At 40.2% G+C, this 20,251-nt stretch overlaps 1 protein-coding gene across 6 annotated transcripts in view; it reads right to left on the minus strand.

The window, feature by feature from the left end:
• Positions 1-20,251, minus strand: part of DTNB (dystrobrevin beta) — a 99,454-nt gene that overhangs the window by 31,827 nt on the left and 47,376 nt on the right. The window contains exons 7-12 of one of the 6 annotated variants that reach the window (XR_009152876.1): positions 19,988-20,077; positions 16,712-16,802; positions 9,974-10,062; positions 7,889-8,002; positions 7,695-7,791; positions 5,910-5,930 (exon numbers count right to left, since the gene is read on the minus strand). Coding sequence is in view for 5 of the 6 variants with exons in the window: in XM_058164693.1 (XP_058020676.1) it covers positions 5,910-5,930; positions 7,695-7,791; positions 7,889-8,002; positions 9,974-10,062; positions 16,712-16,799; positions 19,988-20,077 (499 nt within the window). In the remaining variant the exon portion in view is untranslated. The remainder of the gene's footprint in view (positions 1-5,909; positions 5,931-7,694; positions 7,792-7,888; positions 8,003-9,973; positions 10,063-16,711; positions 16,803-19,987; positions 20,078-20,251) is intronic. The other 5 variants (XM_058164693.1, XM_058164697.1, XM_058164696.1 and 2 more) reach the window with 5 other exon arrangements.

Below are 20,251 nucleotides of genomic sequence, written 5' to 3' on the forward strand. Positions count from 1 at the left end.
TAGCAGCTTAATAACCTTTTCAAAGCTTCTCTGCCTTACCCCCCCCCAGCTAAAATCTGAAGGACTGTTATCATGGCAACAGAATGAAAGAGGCACTTCATCGGCGCACTGCTGTCTTCCGAGCGCATGGAAGGCAGCCAGGTAGCAGATGGCTGGTGTGGACTATTCCCTGCTTTCTGCCGCTGCTGCATGTTTAAACAAAACAAACGTCATCCTCCTCTTGGTTACTGGCTTCAGAAGAGCTGCACAGAAACACAGCAGGCAAAGGTGCTTGTGTGCAGCCAGGAGAGGGGGCCACAGCATGCGCTCCTGGCATCTGACAGCAATGTACAGTAGAGGGAGAAAGAGACGTGCAGCGTCCATTTCATATGTTCTATTTTGGGCCTCTGTTGGCACCGGCTTCTCGCCCCCCCCCAAAAGCACAGCTGTCTAATCAAAGGCTGGAGGAAAAAGAGCAGGCAGGATCGACAAGATTACAAGGCAGAAGATGCGGTTTAATTGTTGAGAATTGCATAATTTAATTAAGTGCACCGACACACATTCAGGTCCTTGCTGCAGCTGTGGTCGGGGAGCCTAGAGTTGGGGCTGCTGATGCAGCAGCCTCCCCTGAATGCAGAACGAGGGAGCCAGAAATAGCTAAGATGGCGGAGCGTGTCGAAGACATAGCAGAAGGGCTTGCACGCACATGCCTGACACAGTCCCAGCATTAATTCAAAGCAGCTATTTGGGCTGTTTAAAAGCAAAAAGAAAAAAAAAGAAGTGCCTCCAGACCCCTCCTCAGCTTTGCTCCCCCTCCTTGAGGCTGCACGCAAAGTTCCAGGCCAGAATAAATGACTGAGGCAACATTCCTCTAGCACAACTCCTCCCTTGTAGAGAGGGAGTGGGACTCTGCGGCAAAGCTAACACAAACTCTACCATAATGATTAACTTCTGTGAAGGGGGAACTGCTGACTGCCTAGGAACAGAAGTGGGGTGGGGGGGAGATCCTCAGAGAAAAAGCAACCAGCATCCCCCTTTCCATGGAGCTCATTTTGCAACAGTATGGAGGGCATAACTCTTCACCCTGAAGAGCCAAAAGAGTCATTTCATCCAGCCTGAGAAGAACCACACAGCTATACAAGCCTAGTCCTTCTTCCACTCATCTGTGCTATCCAGAATTATCCAGAGCCAGGCTGCATCCCTTTCCCAGTAAATAAGGCAGCACCCTTTCAGGCGAACAGAAAGAAGACACCTGTTCAAGCCAATAGTTCTACTTTTATCTAACAGGGAAGGCAACACTCTGCCTACGTCTACTTACTAGTAATTCACTTGAAACCATAAAGAAAACAAATTTAAAAAGTCATTTTCCTGAATAAAAATACGGATGTCGGTTCAAGAAGGAATGATGGTCATCTTTTTCAAAGGAAGTGAGATCTTTGGATCCAGAATCTGGATATAGTCATCTATAACAGGGGTCTCCAACCTTGGCAACTTTAAGCCTGGAGGACTTCAACTCCCAGAATGCCCCAGCCAGCTTTTCTGGCTGGGGCATTCTGGGAGTTGAAGTCCTCCAGGCTTAAAGTTGCCAAGGTTGGAGACCCCTGATCTATAATGCCTTTGAAAAAAATAGCAAAGGTATTTTCCCCCAAAATGCCAATGACTGGCTTGTATGTGTGTGGGGCAGGATGTAGAAACAACTACAGCCTCCAGCAAGCAAGTACCTCACTGAAGTAGCTCCTAACCTGCCTCCATGACACAATTAACACCCGGAAAATCAAATGATTCCAGGCATAGACATCTCTCACATTTGGTGGGCGGGGAATCCAGCACTCTTGTCTGATTGATAGTGCAATGTTCCATGAGAATGTGCAAAGCAGCTTAAAAGGAAAAAAAAAAAAGCTTAAACGTAGCTCTCCCCCCCACCCACCAAGGGTAGCACCATACTCAGAGAAAAGAACTAAGAACCAAAAGCAAGCATCCCAGGAGTTTTACAGAATTACAGAATTGGAAGGGATCTTAGAGGTCTTCTATTCCACCCCCACCCCATTGAAGCAGGAGCTCTTACACCATTCTGGACAAATGGCTGTCCAATCTCCTCTTAAAAGAATAATAAAATAATTCCTATTATGTGACTTTAAGTTTGCCCTGCAGAACTAGCACAAATTCTGGAAAAACAACATAGGGCAAAAACAGTACTCTTCTAGCATCTTACAGACGAACACATTTATTAAAAGCTTTTGTGGAGTATCTTTGAAGGGTTTAAAACTGCAAGACTGTACTTTCCAGGAATCAAGAAGGACTCTCTAGATTTCACGAAGGCTCAGTTCTAGTTGAAACCTCCACAGACTTTGATTGCTGCAGTCTAAAGCCATCTTTTAAAGATGTCAATTAATGTTTTATCATGATGTTTTTAGTAATATCATTGCAGCTTAATTTAATTGTCTAAGTAAAAGTAGAAAGAGTTATCCTTTCTCTGCTACTGCAAGTGGACAATAATTCTCAATTCAAGTGGCTAATGCCTGATATGTTTAGCCAATTCCCAGGACCAATTCATTGCAGCCAAGTTAACCTGGAAGGTAACTTTCTGCAGACTGCAGTGTGATGAATCAGCCTTCATTGTGAGTCACCACTTAGTATTTGGTTCAAAGCATATTTTCAGGTTTTAAAGACATGACAAATAGTAATCTATAGTAATCTACATAAGATATACTAGCAGACATAAGAATTAAAATAGTGAAGTCTTGAAAACCCTCCCCAACTGGGTGAGTTTCCTAATCCAGTTTGGAAATATATGACATATACTATGTTCCATAAATCTCTCTCACAATCAAATCAAGTATCCCTGCCCTTTTGTTATTGGGACTTCTATTTTAGGCGGTGTAGCCAAGACGTCTCATGTTTCACTGGGTATAGAATTCAAAACTTAAAAGCCTGCTTAGTGAATGGATGAGTTGGGAATCAAGGGGGAAAAAGGCGAGCTGGGATAGCAATTCAGAACAACACTCCTATCTTTCATGTTCTGGAAAGAAATTATGTCAAAACCTCTCAGATGTGCTCTAAAAGATGGATCTTTTCATACAGTTGAATGAGCATTGGTCACAGTGGAACCAAATTAATTCATCTCTGGATTTGTTAACTTCACATGTGGAATAGCCAATCCATACGTGTGATTGCCTGAACAGCAAATCTTCCATTTTTCTCCCAAGGAGATAGATAGTATAATCTTCAGTGATTCAGTGAAGAGGACAGGCAAACAGTAGTCCTGATTAGGATGATTTGGTATGTTCTAGTTAAGGAAGGACCGAGGGAACCTCAGCAAAGCCATTGCAAGGTCTATGTTCAACATCTGTAGAATAAAGTTGCTTGTATTAATTTATGCAATTGTGTAAGAGGCAGTCTTGCCTCATTATTTCAGAAAGGTTTTAGCTGATTTGTCCTGTTCGGTGAACAAGGCCATCAAGGTCATATTTGTTCAGTCACATTTGCTTTAAATCAATGTCCCTTCTCTGGGTGGTTACCATCACCTGGGAGGTGATATATGGCTGGGTCTGTATAATGGTGAATGGTTCTCTGAAGGAAGGAGAGGGGTTCCTCTGGCTATAGCTCTTGAGGCCTTCTGCAACTGGAGTATTTTCCCGTTCCATTTCAACTCAGAATGAGGATGATTCTCCCAACCAGAATTGGTATGAAACTTTGAGGGGGGGGTGTTTCCTCCTGGACTTGTTTCTTATCAACTTGGACCTATTCAACTGTAGCCAAGAGGGCCTTTGCACAAATCTACCCGTGTTTCCCCCAAAATAAGACCAGGTCTTATTTTCTTTTGGACACCAAAATAAGCACTAGGGCTTATTTTCAGGGTGTGTCTTATTTTTTTCCCATGTACTAGAGGCCCAATTCTTCTGCTTTCTCTTGGTGGGGCAGGCTACGTAGCATGTTAGTGCCACTGCCAGGAGGTGGGGGTATGTGGAGTTGCCCCACATGTCCCACACCAGTTTACCTCAGGGCCCCTGCAGCCAGGCCATCCATGTCCCGGCACCTGCCTCGCCTTCCAGCTGCAGAACCAACACACTACTTAGCCTCCTGCTCTGTTGTGGCCGTGAGCAAGAAAAAGAAGTGGGCCGGTGGCCATAGGGGCTCCTGCTGCACATGGTTGTTGGTGCTGCCCCTGCGAGGCAGGTGTCAGGACGTGGGTTGCCTGGCTGTTGGGACCCTGAGGTAAGGCAGTGCAGGGTGCGTGGAGCAGCTCCACCACTCCCGCCTCACCTTGTGGCTGCAGCACCACAAGCAACCAGACAGAAAGGTTTTTGGGTGGGCAGCTATGTAAGCTTTTAAGTAGGGCTTATTTTGGGGGGTAGGGCTTATATCTTCGGGATAGGTCTTATTTTTGGGGAAACAGGGTATTTTGTGCGCCAACTCCACCCACTTCTAGATTGGGAAATCGACTTACGGTTACTCATTCTTTAGTCACCTCCTGTCTGGACTACTACTACTACATCACATGGGCTGCCCTTGAAGAATATTTGGAAGCTTCTGGTCAGGAAAAAAATGATAAATGATGAAATCCAGGATATATGCCTTCTCTTTGACTGACTTATGGAACACCATTCCACACAGAACACAGATAGTCTGGACTCTGTTGGCCTTCCATAAGCCTTAAAGACCTGACATTTCTACCAAGCTTTGAGCCAGGATGTTAAATGAACCTAGTTTATATGATTTGCATGTTTTGCTTTTATTTTACTGAGACTTTGATATCATTGTAATATGTTGATTGTTATCATTTTTTTCTTTGTTTTATGGTTAATATGTTATTTTTTTTAGCTGCTTGAAGTCATAAGTAACATGGGTGGCCATATAAGTATTTTAAATTAATTAATATAAACATTCAAAAGCTATTTTCTTTTCTTGCTTGATAGGTATCTACTCTATCCAGAGAGCAGGCAAGAGCAAATGGTTTTGTGGGGGCAGAGGAAATTAAGAAGACAATTGTAGCAAACAACTCTCTTTGATCTTTACCTTCAGATACATTTGGAAGACTAAAAGTACCACCTTCCATTTGGCTCTATGCTGACAGACCATAAGAACAAATGGGCAGAATGAGAAATTATCAGGCATTAGAATGCACTAGATTTGCACCAATAGTACAAATGGAAGTTATCTTAGCTTTAAGTCAGCAGAGTAAACTTTTAATTTAGGGTTTCTGGAAGTACATTTGCTTCAGTGATGGATCTATCATAAGATTTATTTCCAGATATAGCAAATATGTCTAATTTTCCCAAAATCAGTTTCTAGTGTCTTGTATACCTTGAAGTTTAAATCGATTCTGCCATAAACAGAACTGCTGCAGTAATGGCTGCTTGCTTAGGAAAGAAAAAGGGCTCCCTCTGGAGTGTATTCAGAGTTAATACTGAGCTGGGTTGAAAGACATCTTGAGGAAGGAAGGCACTTGCTCCTCCTTTTGAGCCATTGAAAGTTGGAGTTTGCTGAGCTCTTGTCAAACTTGCAAGGCTCAGGGTCTCCGAAGCCCAGAGCAATCATATTTATGCATGCATTCATGGCCATCAGGCAAATGTAAGATTCATAAAGTGAAAATGTTGCTATCAGAGACCTCAGGCCAAAGAAAGCCACCAGAATACACAACAGGGACTGAACCTTTAATTCTCGTCAGATATATACATTTAAAAACCTGGAAGAAGGTTAGTTATACTGTCAGGCAACAAATTTCATTTGAGATGGGAAGTAGTTGTGTCAAGAGTTAATAAGCTCATGCTTCATAGAGAACAAAAAAGGTTGCTCAGGAATAAAGATGATAGCAAAATGCGACTCTACGCTGCTCAATTTATTTGCATCCAACCCCATCATGACCAACGCAACACCCAAACGCTTCATGCAGAATCAAAGAAAAATGAGTGTCAAGGCTGTTAACTTACTGCCTGTTTTTGTTCTTCTTCCTATAGAGAATTGTAATTGGAACATGAGAGAAAAAGAAAAAAGGATAATTGTTATCTTGAAAATGCAAACACCGTTGAGTATTAGAGGGAATACCAATGTGAGCTAACACATAAAGACACAAGGAATAAGGATCATATAAAACACTGCCAGACCCTGGGTTTTTTCTTGTCGGTGTCTCACACCTAGAGGATTTATGGTCACATGAAAACACAAGAATTTGCCAGATAAGATAAATTCATTTGAATCAAACATTTTGTTTCCGCAATGATCTAAGAAGTTTATAAGGGAAGTCCACAAAACAAATCACAAACACAATTAGTTTGTTTTAGATCTTCTCCCTAGCAATTATTATTCAAAGCAACTTGGTGTTGTATCAGAGATAATGTATAGTATAATATATAACAAGCTGACATTGACCACTTATACCTGCTAATTTATTGATCTTATGAAGCAGTCCATTTTAAAACTCCTTTCCAATCCTAATTCTAATGGCCCTGAACCTTATCTGAATGAATGATAAGAGAAAATCTTATTGGTTCAGTAGAACATCCCCAAATTCTGTGAAAGCATTTATGTTATTAATTCATTGGACAAATGCAAACCAAATAATTAAACACTCTCAGTCTATCTTCATGGGGTGAAAAGAAGCATAAAAAGAAGTGCATTGAATTGCTCCATGACCCTCACAGAAGAGTATCCATATTCCAACCCATTTGAGGACTATAATTTAAGTACTGAATTAAATAACTATTTTTATAGATACAGTGGATCAGATTCAGATGTTAGAAACTAAAATGTTCAGGACTATGGAAGACAAAACCTGTGAGGAAATGCTGACAGAACATGGAAAAAAGATTGAGTAGGGTCAGGGCAGGAGTCTTCAAAGATTTGGTAGAAAAAGAAAATGACTTGCTGCCTGCTGTCCCAGAGGGCATGGCTGTATTTAAGGACTTCAATTATAAGAGGAGATTTTGGATTTCAATAGGTTTTTCTATCAGTAACAGCAAACCATCAATGAAATCAATTATGTAGAGTAGGGTAGAAAAGCTCTTTCCCTAAAGTTGCATGCAGCTTTCAACCTAATTTCAAAAGCCCTCTGCAAGCAATTAGTTCAGGTCTCTTGCAAAACAATTTATCCCTCCCCAAGCTGTCCCACTGGAAGAGGCATGGAGAGAAAAGATTGTCCCACCCACGTTTGGCCCTGATCTCAGCCACTCTTAGCATGTAGCCCTCAATAGATTACACTTGGAGACAAAAAAAACCCTTCCTTAAGTTAGAGATATAGGGCAAGTTCTTCCTCATAAGAGCCTTTTAGCAGATGCTGGGTAATCCTTTGCTGAGATGATCTAGCTTTAGAGTTCCTGCATCAAGTAGAAACCTGGAGGACTTTTTTTTTTGGTCAGAAAGAAGCAATTAAGAATGATGGCGGAGAGGGAAACACAGCAAGTGCTAAAAGCTGGAACAAGCAGTTTCACTCCCACTAACCAAAGACAAAATCTAGCAAAAGAGCCATCTCAAATCCATGCTATTCCTATATGCTTCAGCAACTAAACTAGTTCATCTCAGAACACTGGCCAACACCTTTGGTGAAAGAGCACAAATTTGTATGCAGCAAATCCCAAATCCAATCCCTTCAAATGTCAGATAAGAAGAGATTAGTTGAAAAAGCACGCTCCAAGGACTGAAATAGAAGTTCACAACACAAATGACCAATTAGCAACGCAGAGACATTGGCCATAGGATGAGTGCAGACATGAATGTACCTTGAGCAGCTTCATGAGTCCTTCCAGTTGTACCATCAGTTCCCTTCGGCTTTCCTGAAGAGCAGACATTCGTTGTTCCAGTTCATCTTTCCTTTGCCTATTCAAGATTAATAAAAGGATAATTTCATTTGCTTGTTACCTTGCCCTTCTGTAATCACTATCCTAAATTAATTTGGGAGGGGATTGTTGATTACCGCAATAGCCTTAATTCGGCCAGTAAAGTTGGATTCTGCTGGGCTTTTTCAGGTGTTGGCTGGGAAGCCTGTTCATGTTCCAGTCTGAGGCGTTGAATTTCTTGCAGTATTTCTCTAGAAAAATAAATGTGAAATTAGTTAAACACGGTTCTTCTTTTTTACTCAAATACCCTGAATGTGCCTTTTGGAGTTGATACTCTAAAAATATCCTCCTATACATTAATAGAGTTTAAACTGATAGGGGCTGACACGGAAAAGGGTGTTGGAATCATGATTGACAGCTTAATGAAAAAGTCACTCTTATGTGCAGCAGCTGCTATAAAAAAAGACAAATCCCATGGCTGAAACCATTAGGAAGGGAACTGGAAACAGAAATGTCTATATAATAATGTTATTATAGAAATCTATGGGCTGAGATCATGCTGTATTGTGCTCAGCTCTGTTCACTGCACACCTTACAAAGAGTATTATAGTGTTATAAAATGTGCAAAAAGGGGCAACTAATGATTAGGGGAATGGCTCCCTACAGAGGAAGATTACAACACCTGGGGCTCTTTAGATTGGAAAGAGAATAAAGGGAAGTATACTACAGATACATATAATCTTGCATGGTTTAGATAACATGGAGGAGATTTTCTTCTGTTACAGTGTTAAAACTCAAGGTCATGTATTGAAACTAACTGCAAGACAAAAAGAAAGTAATATTTTCTCAGATAGCACACAATTAAATTGCAAAAACCAAGGGCAGCACTTGGAGATGGTAACAACCCCAAACTGAATTACTTTAAAAGGGAACTGAATATCAATTTATCAAAAACCATTAATATTGACCACAGTTTCCTGCTGCCTAAAGAGGTAGCAAAAATTATTATATTTTATTATTTTTTAATTTTTTATGTTGCCCATCTCTCCCATATCAGGTGACATTATATACTGGTTGTTCTCAAAAAACCAATATAAGAGGTCTTTTGATTTATTCCAGACTTGAGCTTCCCAAATACCACTAGTAGACCTTTGTGTGACACAGAATGTTGGATTAGATGGGCCGACAGTCTAATCCGGCAGGACTCTTTTTATGATATATGTATCTCCCTTATTACTTTAGGAACTCAAACATCTCAAGCAACGTCACATTTATCTAAGAAAGCTTAAAGGAAAATGATCACTTTTTACAGCATAGACACCCTATTAAGCATAAGATTCTGTAATGCTATAGGAAAATTATTTCTTAATACAAGAAAAAGAAGGAAAATTAGATATATAAGCAATACAAGCTTGTGGGGTTTTGTTCTCTAAATATTTGCTGCTTTGTAAAACTATTTATGGTTCCAAAGTTGCATTGAAAATGATAAACTGATGGCTGGAAGTTGCACTTAATGTTTTAGGGAGGGAAAGAACAAGGCACAGTGAGAGGGGAGATGAAAATACTAGGTGAGGCAGTTATGCCTTCATGCAAATGGGATGACCTAGGTTTTCCCTCCCCTCCCCCTCCAGCTTTGGAGGCATAGTTTTGTTATTGTTTTAATATGCTTAGTATATTATATGGCATATTTAAAATATAAAACATATTTGTGCTGCCCAGAGTTGTGCTCTAAGATGGGTGGCCATAAAAAACTTTTAAAGAAATAAATATAAATGGCTGAAATCATATCATCAAAGTGATGGATTTTGCACATGTCTTAAGAGAAAACATGAGAAACTTGCCTCACTGATTACAATCAATATCCAGCAAACTCAGTTTGTGGCTTGGACCCCATAAAAAAACCCACCAAACCAGCTCTATCTCCCTAAAATATAGTCACCTTGAACCTGAGCAGGGAAGGAAGGAAGGAAGGAAGGAAGGAAGGAGAGAGGGAGGGAGGGAGGGAGGCAGGGAGGGAGGGAGGGAGGAAGGAAGGAAGGAAGGAAGGAAGGAAGGAAGGAAGGAAGGAAGGAAGGAAAGAAAGAAAGATTTATGGAGGGAGGAAAATCAGGACTATGGCAGTAAGTGAGCAGCTCAGCCAATTAGGTAGGGATGTAGAAAGCTTGCTTCCTTAAGAGCCCATAAAAGCTGTCATTTGCTTTCCCTCCCTCTCAATATCTTACCTGTTCTTGTTTTCCAGTTCTGCTATCAGTTGCCTTTGCTGTTTGTTGGCATCAAAATTGAACCCCAGATCTATTGGTGGTCGTGTCTGCTGAAAAACAGGCAACATTTAAATATGCTTACTCAACTCTGCCTCTGTATACAGAGACACATAGAATTATGCTTCCATGGAAAACTTATGAAAAAGCTAATAAAAGAATTCAGAAAAAGTTGCTTGGTTCCATGTTCACATTGTTTTGGTGAGCAGTTTCTCAACATCTGGCAAGAATGACAGGAAAAAATGAGAGAGAAACTCAATGAAGAAGGGCCGTAGTGGCTCAGGCTGTAAGATAGCCTGTTATTAAAACACAGCAGCCTGCAATTACTGCAGGCTCGAATCCCACCAGGCCCAAGGTTGACTCAGCCTTCCATCCTTTATAAGGTAGGTAAAATGAGGACCCAGATTGTTGGGGGGGCAATAAGTTGACTTTGTAAATATACAAATAGAATGAGACTATTGCCTTACACACTGTAAGCCGCCCTGAGTCTTCGGAGAAGGGCGGGATATAAATGTAAATAAATTTTAAAAAAAGAACCTTGATTGACACGCTGAGAGAACATGGGATAGTTGGCCTTTTGCATCCTAAAATGGGACACCCTATGATCCCTGATTCAATAAACCTTCAATGTACTCTTTAATTGTTTTGTTTTTACTGTTCTGAATTGGGATGAAGCTTTTTCCTACAGGATCTTTCCTAAGGCAACATCAGTCCCAATTAAATCAGTCATAAATGTGAGCATTAGTAGGAGAATGGATTTTTTAAAATTAAAATGTTTATTACAGTTATGTTTGAAAAACGGTCACTATCTGTATTACCCCTCAAAGTCTATATAGCAAAAGAAGGGAGAACAAATTGTGCTCCATACAGGTAAAAAAAGAACCAAAAATTAAAGATTCTTTCAATCCACAAAATATTTTACCTTTTTTCGAAAAGGTTTTCTTTTTTTGGCTGTGATTAGAGAATATTTAGGGGAAAAAACTTTTGAGTACACTTCGACCAAATATTCCCGCATGGCTTTCAACTATATGACACCCAGTTCCATAAAGGGTGAACATGGTTATATCTGATGCACTCCCAGCATTAAATATTCTACCTGATATACTATAAAAACCTCAAAACAGTAAACTGTTATCACATCTGCCCAGCCATATTCTAAGTCCCAACATTTAGCCAGCTAACTATAGCCAAGTATTAAACAAGTTTATTGTTGCTCTTCCTCATGTAACAAAACATGACATTTTCACCTCACTTGAGATCACCTCAAGCAATAACCAGGGGTGGGCTGTTGAGGGTTTGCAGGGGTTTGGAAGAACCTCTAGCTAAGATTCTGTGCAATTCGGAGAACCCCCAAATCCCATTCCTGGCTAACCTTGCCCACCCCTCCCCGGAGTCCCCACACGGGTCATTTTGGATGCAGGTAAATGCAGGGTGTGCGCGGAGGCTCAAGGTGGGTGAAAAATGGGCCTACCAGAAGTTTGGAAAGACCGGAAATGGGCCTGTTTCCATCCTCCAGAGGGCCTCCAGAGCCTGGGGAGGCTGTTTTTGCCCTCCTGGAGGCTTGAGGAAAGCCTCCGGAACCCGGGGAGGGCAAAACGCCCCCCCACCATGGTGCAGGAGGTTGACTAGGCCACGCCCACCCAGCCACTGGGCAGAGAACCCCTTGCTAAAATTTTTGAAGCCCACCCCTGGCAATAACTATCATCTTCTTTAATGGCATCTTTATTGATCCATAAGTATTAAGTCTCAAGCTTGTTTTGTTACACAATGGCAATGTACACCTTTCAATACCTGTTGGCTATGCTGCACAAATGAAAGAAACATATTGTTGTTGAACTGTTGAACTGTTGTTGAAGCACATATAGTATACCAAAATGCAACTGTGGAAATCTGTGAAAATCTAAAAGTAGTGGTTCTGCTCCTTGGAATGCAATTAGGATATACAAAGTACTGTTATTAATACGTATGGGAATGGAACAGCCATGCAACATTACATCAAAAAGAAACAGCCACTCTGAAAGATAGGCCAGAAAAACCTGGCACAGCAACTATTTATTGACCCAAATAACAAAGATATCTGTGCCTCCACTTCACATAAACACTTGATGAAAAATTTTGTGAAAGCAATGAACAAGGAAGGTGAAGGTTTTGTTATATGAGACAGATGTTTTTAAGAATAATGGATGTCAAGATTAAGAAAGGCATTTTTGTTGGTCCATAGATCAGATACATCATCAATGACAAACAGTTCAAGATCTGTTAATAGGGTCTGGGAAAATTGGTTGGAAAGCATTCAAGGATGTTGTTGAGAATTTTCTTGGCAACTACAGAGCATTAAACTACTTTCAGCTGGTCGACAAATTTCTTACAGCATACAAAACCATGAAGTGCAACGTATCATCCAAGATTCATTTTCGGCATTCACACTTGGACTTCTTTCCCAAAGATCTACATGCAGTCAGTAACAAACATGGCGAAAGGTTTCACCAAAACATTGTCACAACAGAAAAATGGTATGAGGACAACTGGAATCAATCAACGCTGACTGACTATTGTTGGGCAACGCAGTAAGATGCACCAGACATTGACTACAATAAAAAAATCAGCAGCAAAACACTTTTAGCCCTGTTGAACTCATGCAATGTGTTGGGAACATGGGATTAAATACATTATAATCATTCAAAGGTAATGTCATATTTCTCAAGATTCCTATGTGATACAGTAATTCTGAAATTATATTTGTGTTCAGTTTGGAGTGGTCCATTCTAATCACCAAAGGTTTTTCAGGAAACAAAACTTTTGGAAAACATGTTGTGCATTGTTAGCAATTAAAAATTTACTAATAATCAATTAAAATACAATTTTGTGGAAACACCTGTTCTTCTCTTAAATCTTAATTAAGAGATATGGGACATGGCACATTTCATTTATACCTCTAGTTTACACAGACAGTTGTTGCAATCTGCTCAGGAAGAATTGAGGAGCTGATAAAAATAGAAAGCATCCATCTTGCTGACTCACTGAAGGACACCGATCCTCAAGAGGTGAGAAGTGGCACTCATATTCAAGAGCATACAGAGTCACATGCAAACACCTCCCATCTCAGGACACACATTGCTAAGTGACACTCAAGGCAACAAAAAACATAAATCAGTTGGAAAATGACTTTGGATGGTATTATTTCTAAACTTGCCAGCAAGAGAATGTAACAGAATATTTATTAATAACAAAATAACAAGAGTTCAAAGTGACCTTGGAGGTCTTCTAGTCACCTGCTCAAGCAGGAAACCTTATACTTTTACACAAATCATTGTTGAATCTCTTCTTAAAAACCTCCAGTGTTGAGCACCCACAACTTCTGGAGGCAAATCATTCCACTGATTAATTATATGGTCATGAAATTTTTCCATAATTTTAGGTTGGTTCTCTCCTTGATTAGTTTCCATCCATTGCTTCTTATCCTACCTTCGGGTGCTTTGAAGAATAGCCTGACTCCCTCTTCTTTGTGGCAGCCTCTTAGATATTGGAACACTGCCGTTATGTCACCCCTAGTCCTTCTCTTCATTAAACTGTCATGTTTTCCCGAAAATAAGGCCCTGTCTTATATTTTTTTGCTACCCAAAAAAGCCACCAGGTCTTATTTTCGCGGAGGGAGGGGAATGTTGTCCACTGACTCACCTCCCTTGCACACATTGCCCCTGGCCTCCTTTTCGCTGTCAGAGGCCTTAAGGAACTTCTTATGTGGCCGGCAAGGCTTTCCTGAAGGCCTTTGGAGCCGATTATAGAGCTCTAGATCGATCCGGAGCTCTGTTATCAGCTGCAGAGGCCTTCAGGAAAGCCTTGCTGGCTGTAGAAGAGACGGGCCGGCAAGGCAGGTGTCAGGGTGTGTGAAGCCTGGCTGCAACTGTCCAAAGATAAGTAATAGGGCAGCTCCACACATCCCCCTCCAGCTTAATTTTTACCCGTGTACCCTGGAGTAGGTGGGGTCTTAATTAGGGCTTATTTTGGGGGTAGGGCTTATATTGGACACACATGTAAAAAAATAAAACTAGGAATTACTTTCAAGGTAGGTCATATTTTTGGGGAAGCACGGCAGACATACCCAATTCCTGAAACCATTCTTCATATGGTTTAGTGTTCAATCCCCTAATTATCTTATTGCTCTTCTCTGCACTCTTTCTTAGAGTCTCAACATCTTTTTTTATATCAGGACTCTGAAATACTATGATTTTTAATAGCCACATTTCTGTTTATTTTTCATTCTTTCAATTATGTGGCCTTTTCCCTTTTTGAAAGTGTATGCTTGTGTGTGTGTGCACGTGTCTGTACACTTTACCCATGGAGAATTCTGCATGCTCAATTCCTAGCATTGGGTTATGATGATGAGACAGAAAAAATGGTCTTCAAGATCTGACAAGAGCAATGGAAGCACCATGCTAAAAAGCTATGCTACATATCACAGCCTGATATTTCTGCCTGATCTGGTTTTCCTCCGACTAACAGTGTATCACAGCACTGTTCATTGGAATTTATAGAATCATAGGGCTGGAAGGGACCTTGGAGGTCTTCTAGTTCAATTCCCTGCTCCAGGCAGCAGTCCTTATACCATCCCAAAAAATTGGTTGTCTAATTTCTTCTTGAAAACCTTCAACAATGGAGCACCCACAGGTCCGGGAGGCAAGCTGTTCTATTGATTAACCATTCTCACTATCAGGAAATTCATCCTTATTTCCAGGTTGAATTTCCATCTGATAAGCTTCCACCATTGCTTCCTGTCATGCCCTCAGATACTATGGAGAACAAATCGACCCCTTCCCTATGACAACTCTTCAAGTACTGGAAGATTGCCATCATGTCTCCCCTGAGTCTAAACATACCTGCTAACATTCCCTTAGCAGTTCATTGTATAGCAATAGCAATAGCATTTAGATTTATATACTGCTTCACAGTACTTTACAACCCTCTCTAAGCGGTTTACAGTCAGCATATTACCCCAACAATCTGGATCCTTATTTTACCGACCTAGGAAGGATGGAAGGCTGAGTCAGTCGATAAGAATTGAACTGCTGGCAGTCTGCAGAATTAGCCTGCAATACTGCACCACGACGGGTTGTATGATGAAGATCCCTTATCATCTTTGTTGCTCTTCTCTGCACTCTTTTCTAGGACCTCAGATCTTTTTGTATTGGAGTGACCAGATCTGGATGCAGCATTCCAAATGTGGTCTCACTAGTGTAGTATAGAGTGGTACTATTACTTCCTGTGATCTTGATGCTATCCCTCTGTTGGTGCAGCCTAGAACTGTGTTTGCTTTTTTGACAGCTGCAGCTCATTACTGACTTATACTTAAGTAGTGAGCCACAAGTTCTTCTTTGGGATCTATCCTATGCATTTGCTCTGTGGTGCATTACCACAAACAGACTGCGAGGATCCTACCACATGAATGTTACTTTTATATATATATCAATTCATTTTAACAAACACTGTACGATATCTCCGTACTACGTACTGCATCTCCAATGATCCATTTGTTAAGCTACTGAAGTTCGCAGATGACACAACAGTGATTGGTCTCATTCGAGACAATGACAAATCCGCATATAGACGAGAGGTCGAACGACTAGCCTTGTGGTGCAACCAAAACAATCTGGAACTGAACACACTCAAAACCGTAGAAATGGTGGTAGACTTTAGGAAAAACCCTTCCATACTTCCACCTCTCACAATACTTGACAACACAGTATCAACAGTAGAAACCTTCAAATTTCTGGGTTCTATCATATCGCAAGATCTCAAATGGACAGCTAACATCAAAAACATCATTAAAAAAGGACAACAAAGAATGTTCTTTCTGCGCCAACTCAGTAAGCACAAACTGCCCAAGGAGCTGCTGATCCAATTCTACAGAGGAATTATTGAGTCTGTCATTTGCACCTCTATAACTGTCTGGTTCGGTTCTGCAACCCAACAAGAAAAACACAGACTTCAGAGGATAATTAGAACTGCAGAAAAAATAATTGCTACCAACTTGCCTTCCATTGAGGACCTGTATACTGCACGAATCAAGAAGAGGGCCGTGAAAATATTTGCAGATCCCTCGCATCCTGGACATAAACTGTTTCAACTCCTACCCTCAAAACGACGCTATAGAGCACTGCACACCAGAACAACTAGACACAAGAACAGTTTTTTCCCAAAGGCCATCACTCTGCTAAACAAATAATTCCCTCAACACTGTCAGACTATTTACTGAATCTGCACTACTATTAATCGTTTCATAGTTCCCATCACCAATCTCTTTCCACTTATGACTGTATGACTATAACTTGTTGCTGGCAATCCTTATGATTTATATTGATATATTGATCATCAATTGTGTTGTAAATGTTGTACCTTGATGAAGGTATCTTTTCTTTTATGTACACTGAGAGCATATGCACCAAGACAAATTCCTTGTGTGTCCAATCACACTTGGCCAATAAAATTCTATTCTATTCTATTCTATATTAGCATGAGCCACTGCTGTGCTCATAGAACCCTACACAAGACAGTTGATTTCAGGAGGTCCTAGTTTAATGTCCTTCTGCTAATTTAGTTTTCTAAGAATTTGGGAACTTAGGTAGTCATCTCACATTTGTATCTTGATTATCAAAGAAAAGAAGATAAAAACTCAGATGCCAAGAAACAAATTCAATTGCTCACCACATTTCCAGCTTCAGCAGCTAACCTCGCAGCATACCGAGCAATTAACCGATGTTCTTCATCCAGTCTGCTAGGACTGTCCAGGACACTGCTAAAGGAAAGAGATCTCACATTTACCAGTTGGTATTTGCAACTCCAGAATATCAAATCACACTAGGAAGATAAATGATTGTCCAACAGAATTTAAGCGGTGTATCTTGGGAATGCATTCTCAAGCTTCACTCATGAACCAATCATGCCCAATTTCATTTCTGCATAAAAAAGTAATAATTCTAGAATTATGGCTTCTAACTGCATTTTGTTGAAAAGTGTATGTAGAACTGCAACATATTATACATATAGTATTTCTGGGGACTGCATTTATATAGGCAAGTTCACAACACTTGTCATTTACCAGCATCACTATATTCAATATCAATTTTTGAAATTTAAGTGTGATTTTAAAAAAAATGGATATAAGATGTTTTAGTAGATAATAGTACAAAAATAACATTGCACTGACTTTGTGTCACACCTTAAAGACTGGGTGATTGGCTCATATGCTCAAAACATGAATGCATATATCAAAACCATATTTCTTCAAAAAGGTAGTAGAATAATATTAGCATAAATTTCATGTGTAGAATTTCTGCTGTGAACCCATTATGTCCCCTAAAAAGGAAATATGGGAGGAGGAGAAATAAAAGAATAATATATAATGACAAAGTCATATGAATGGCTTGCAAAAACAAAATAAGAAAAAAACATAACATCCAAAGTGAAACACTTGTATTTTAATAGGCAGAGGCATCATGTACTTTGCTTTTCAAGGACAAATGCAGTAAACAGGGTCAAATACTTTGGTATCCTAAAATCCAGTCAATGTGAATGGGATTTTTAAGGCTAAAGAACATTAAAATCAACTAGGGCTTCCAGTTAAAGTTTTTATCGTGCAAGTCTTCATTGCATCCTTCAAGCTATTAAGACAAGAAAGACAGAATAACTGCAGGTTGCCACTGGATTGGTAGCAAGAGGGCAACTATTTATCACATCAGGTGCCAAAGCAAAAAATTTCCAGCAATATTCTTCCTCAGATGGGTCCCAAAACAAAACAATTCTTTTCTCTATTGAAGGTTTGATAATGATTGCCAGGACTGCTGAGAAAACACTAACTTTTAAGAGGAATTAAATCAGAAATCTGCAATATGAACAGGTTTGTTTCCCCCCTTCCTAGCATTTTCCCCCAAGTACAGAATCTGGGGGGTTTTTTTGGTGGGGCGGGGTGGGGAATAAACCAAATATTTATCCATTGGTTGTGACAGGAATTGACCAACCAGCTTGGTTGGACTAGCCCCATGATGGCGAACCTATGGCACGCGTGCCAGAGGTGGCACACAGAGCCCTCTTTGTGGGCACATGCGCCGTCCCCAGCTGCTCTTCCTGTTCTGTCATGTGCATGCGTGCCAACCAGCTGATCCGGCGCGATGTGCCGGCGCGATGTGCCAGCTGCTCTCTTCCGGTTTCCAGTGCATGAGTTCCAGTTTCGGCACTCAGTGCCAAAAAGGTTAACCATCAGTGGACTAGCCTAACACTGTGGGTTGAGAGAGACTGATTACCCAAAATCACCCAGGTGGCTTTTATGCCTAACGTGGGACTAGAATTCAGTCTCCTGGTTTCTAGCCTGGTGCCTCATTTGCTAGACCTAATTGGTTCTTGTAATATGAACAGGCTGCACCGTGACAAACTTGATCACATAACAAGTGATATGTTGACAGATAGAGTTGCTTATACCAGAACAATGCCATGTATCAAAAAAGTTTTGTCATTAAAATGAAAACTTTTTTATGTCTCAATTAACTAAAAGTAAACTCAGATTCCTTTAAGCTGAAGTCACAAGAAGTTTTTTATTTGATTTATATTGTTTTTATACTGGGTTTTTTTTTCTTTCGAAGGAAACCTGTTTATGGTGCTTCCACATTTTATGGCAGATACATGCAATGCCTGGGACTTGTGGGCACATTTGAAATGTTGGGTGTAACTTTCCTAAAACAGAAGCTATCAGGAAAGTACAAGTTATAAGGAATTCATTCACCAAAAGTCAGATATTGAAATTGCTCACTACAATCTCCTCTATTACCCTCCTGTATTTTCTACTTTTAAGAATGGCTATGGAGGTCAGAAATATACAGTATTTATAAATATGGTAGAAATTGGCCAACTGATTTCCAAACTGGCAACTGCCCATTCTTTAAATAGTTTTTCTAATATAATACAAACAACATAACCCATTTTGGAAGGAAGATTGGACACCACTTTGCAAAGCATGGCCTTACAGGACAATGTAAATAGTGCCTCTTCTAGAAATGATCCCACTCAGAGGATCAAAAGGTCCCAAGAGATATTGCATTGCCCATTTTGCCATGGGCTTACTGGCTTTTTTGTGGGAAGGAATTCTTTACCTTACACTATTCTTTTTAAAATGCTGTTTGGCAGTATAAGGTAACCCAGCTCCATTTTTTCATATCAAGCATCAGGCATCTAGCAGGAATGGGCGAAATCAGTATGGCACAACACACCATTCTAGGTTATCTCTGGCATATTCATCCCAGGCTATCTTTAAAGAAATCAAGATTAATTTCTGAAATTCAGGAATTTAGAACAGACATGGGATTACTTCTAGAGTAGACAAAACTGCTAGAGCTATCCATTAGAATATATTCTCATCAATGACTCAGCTCAAACCATAGAAATCTTGATTCTTCTTATAACAATTCAGTAGTTCATCATTTGAAGGGTAGAGGAAAAAATTATTCATGCTTCCCCAAATTTAGGGGTCTTTAAGAAATTAAAATATTTCATAATTGTTACATTTCATGGCCAATACCATTTGTTTATTTGAACCATAGCAAGAAGCCCAGTTAAAACTCATTTTGATATTTGTTCCAAATTTCCACCAGATTGTTGTAAAACAATCTCCTTTAAAGCAATCTTGTTTGAAATCCAATGAGTGCATCCATAAACCTCTCGTCTTTAGGTTGCTTCTTTTTTTCTTCGTAACATTTAGTCAAAAACTTCCCTTTTTAAAAAAAAAAAATCAGTAATCCATTTTCAAGCAAACACAGATAAAATAAAAATGAATAACCACAGACCTTCCTAACACTTGTTTTAGTTAGTGGATGGGCTGGGTCAACCCAGCTGCCTATACAGGGCATCCAATCAAGTTCTGAAAGGGAAAAGAATAATCACCCTGCATACCCCATACCCCTTCCACAAACAATCTGCTTGCCTAGCACTAACCGTGTGCTGCTTTGTAGCTGGCTCACATAGGCTGCTATCAGCACATGCTCATCACTGAGCCCATCGGAGGGGGTGAGGCTTTGCTGCAACCTAGGGATATTGAAAGCAAAGGAAGCAAAACTCAACAGAAATGAAGATGAGGCAATGAAATAATGTAAATTATTTGAGGAATATAACATGATTTAAATAATAATATTTAACATATGTGAACGTTAGAAGGCGGCAGCGGAGACGGATTTAAAGGACTTAAAGAGTCTCCTGTTA

This window comes from Ahaetulla prasina, chromosome 1 (genome assembly GCF_028640845.1).
Source record: "Ahaetulla prasina isolate Xishuangbanna chromosome 1, ASM2864084v1, whole genome shotgun sequence".
Lineage (NCBI taxonomy): Eukaryota > Metazoa > Chordata > Lepidosauria > Squamata > Colubridae > Ahaetulla > Ahaetulla prasina.